At 55.9% G+C, this 1,185-nt stretch overlaps 1 protein-coding gene across 1 annotated transcript in view; it reads left to right on the forward strand.

Annotated features, from left to right (window-relative positions):
* LOC119587380 (uncharacterized protein DDB_G0271670-like) overlaps positions 1-1,185 on the forward strand; it is a 7,504-nt gene that overhangs the window by 1,186 nt on the left and 5,133 nt on the right. Inside the window, exon 3 of the mRNA XM_037936124.1 lies at positions 163-1,179. Within this exon, the coding sequence (XP_037792052.1) occupies positions 163-1,179 (1,017 nt within the window). The remainder of the gene's footprint in view (positions 1-162; positions 1,180-1,185) is intronic.

Genomic DNA, 1,185 nt, shown 5'->3' on the forward strand with positions numbered 1-1,185 from the left:
CTCGCATATCCACCCGCGCACCCGTGCATGTTTTTGTTTTTGCTTTGTCCTCATATACACATAAAAGCTCGTAACCCTCACTGAGCCAGCACATTTGACACATTTCTTGACCGAAGAAGATGAAATGCAGACAAAGCAAAACCCGCAATTTCTCCACTTCAGGTCCATAACCGGCGGAGATACCAGTGCCATCTCTGCCTCCAGGGATTCCCTTGCGTCCTCCTCTGGCGGTCGAGAAACTGGGTCTGCTGATAGGACGCTCGCATCCTCAGGTGGCACTCACTCTGACACTCTGGGATCCTCAAGTGGCTTCTTATCTGGCGTCCAGGGATCCTCAACTGGCACTCAGGGATCCTCGACTGGCTTCCACTCTTTGGGATCCTCCTCTAGCACTGAGGAATCCGTAACTGGCTTCCACTCAGGATCTCTGGAATCCTCTTCAGGCACTCAAGGATCCTCATTCGGCTTCCAGTCTGGCACTCAGGGATCCACCTCTGGCTTCCAGTCTGGCACTCAGGGAGCCTCCTCTGGCTTCCAGTTTGGCACTCAGGGATCCACCTCTGGCTTCCAGTCTGGCACTCAGGGATCCACCTCTGGCTTCCAGTCTGGCACTCAAGGAGCCTCCTCTGGCTTCCAGTCTGGCACTCAAGGAGCCTCCTCTGGCTTCCAGTCTGGCACTCAAGGAGCCTCCTCTGGCTTCCAGTCTGGCACTCAAGGAGCCTCCTCTGGCTTCCAGTCTGGCACTCAGGGAGCCTCAAGTGGCTTCCAGTCTGGCACTCAAGGATTCTCCTCTGGCACTCAGGGATTCTCCTCTGGCACTCAAGGATTCTCCTCTGGCACTCAGGGAAGCTCCGTTGAATTCGGTTCTTCCGAATTTCCCTCAGAATCTCTAGGCCCTACCACTGGCTCTCAAGGACCCTCACCAGGAACCCAGTCGGGCGATCTCGGGGCTTCATCCGCGTCGGGCGTCAAGGGGTCCTCCTTCGCCTTCCAAGGGAGCTTCAAGGGATCGGATCTCATCTCAGGAATCGAAGCCTCCGACGGACGCGGACACACACACACACAGGAGGCCATTTCGCAAAGCTATGGCCGTCCCGCACTAGAAGCTTCATTTCGTGTTGTGGCAAAGGCACTGAGGCTGTGGTGTATAAGGGGGACAAGTGTGATGGACATGGGGTCGTTTTG

The sequence above is a fragment of the Penaeus monodon genome, chromosome 22 (genome assembly GCF_015228065.2).
Source record: "Penaeus monodon isolate SGIC_2016 chromosome 22, NSTDA_Pmon_1, whole genome shotgun sequence".
Classification (NCBI taxonomy): Eukaryota; Metazoa; Arthropoda; class Malacostraca; order Decapoda; family Penaeidae; genus Penaeus; species Penaeus monodon.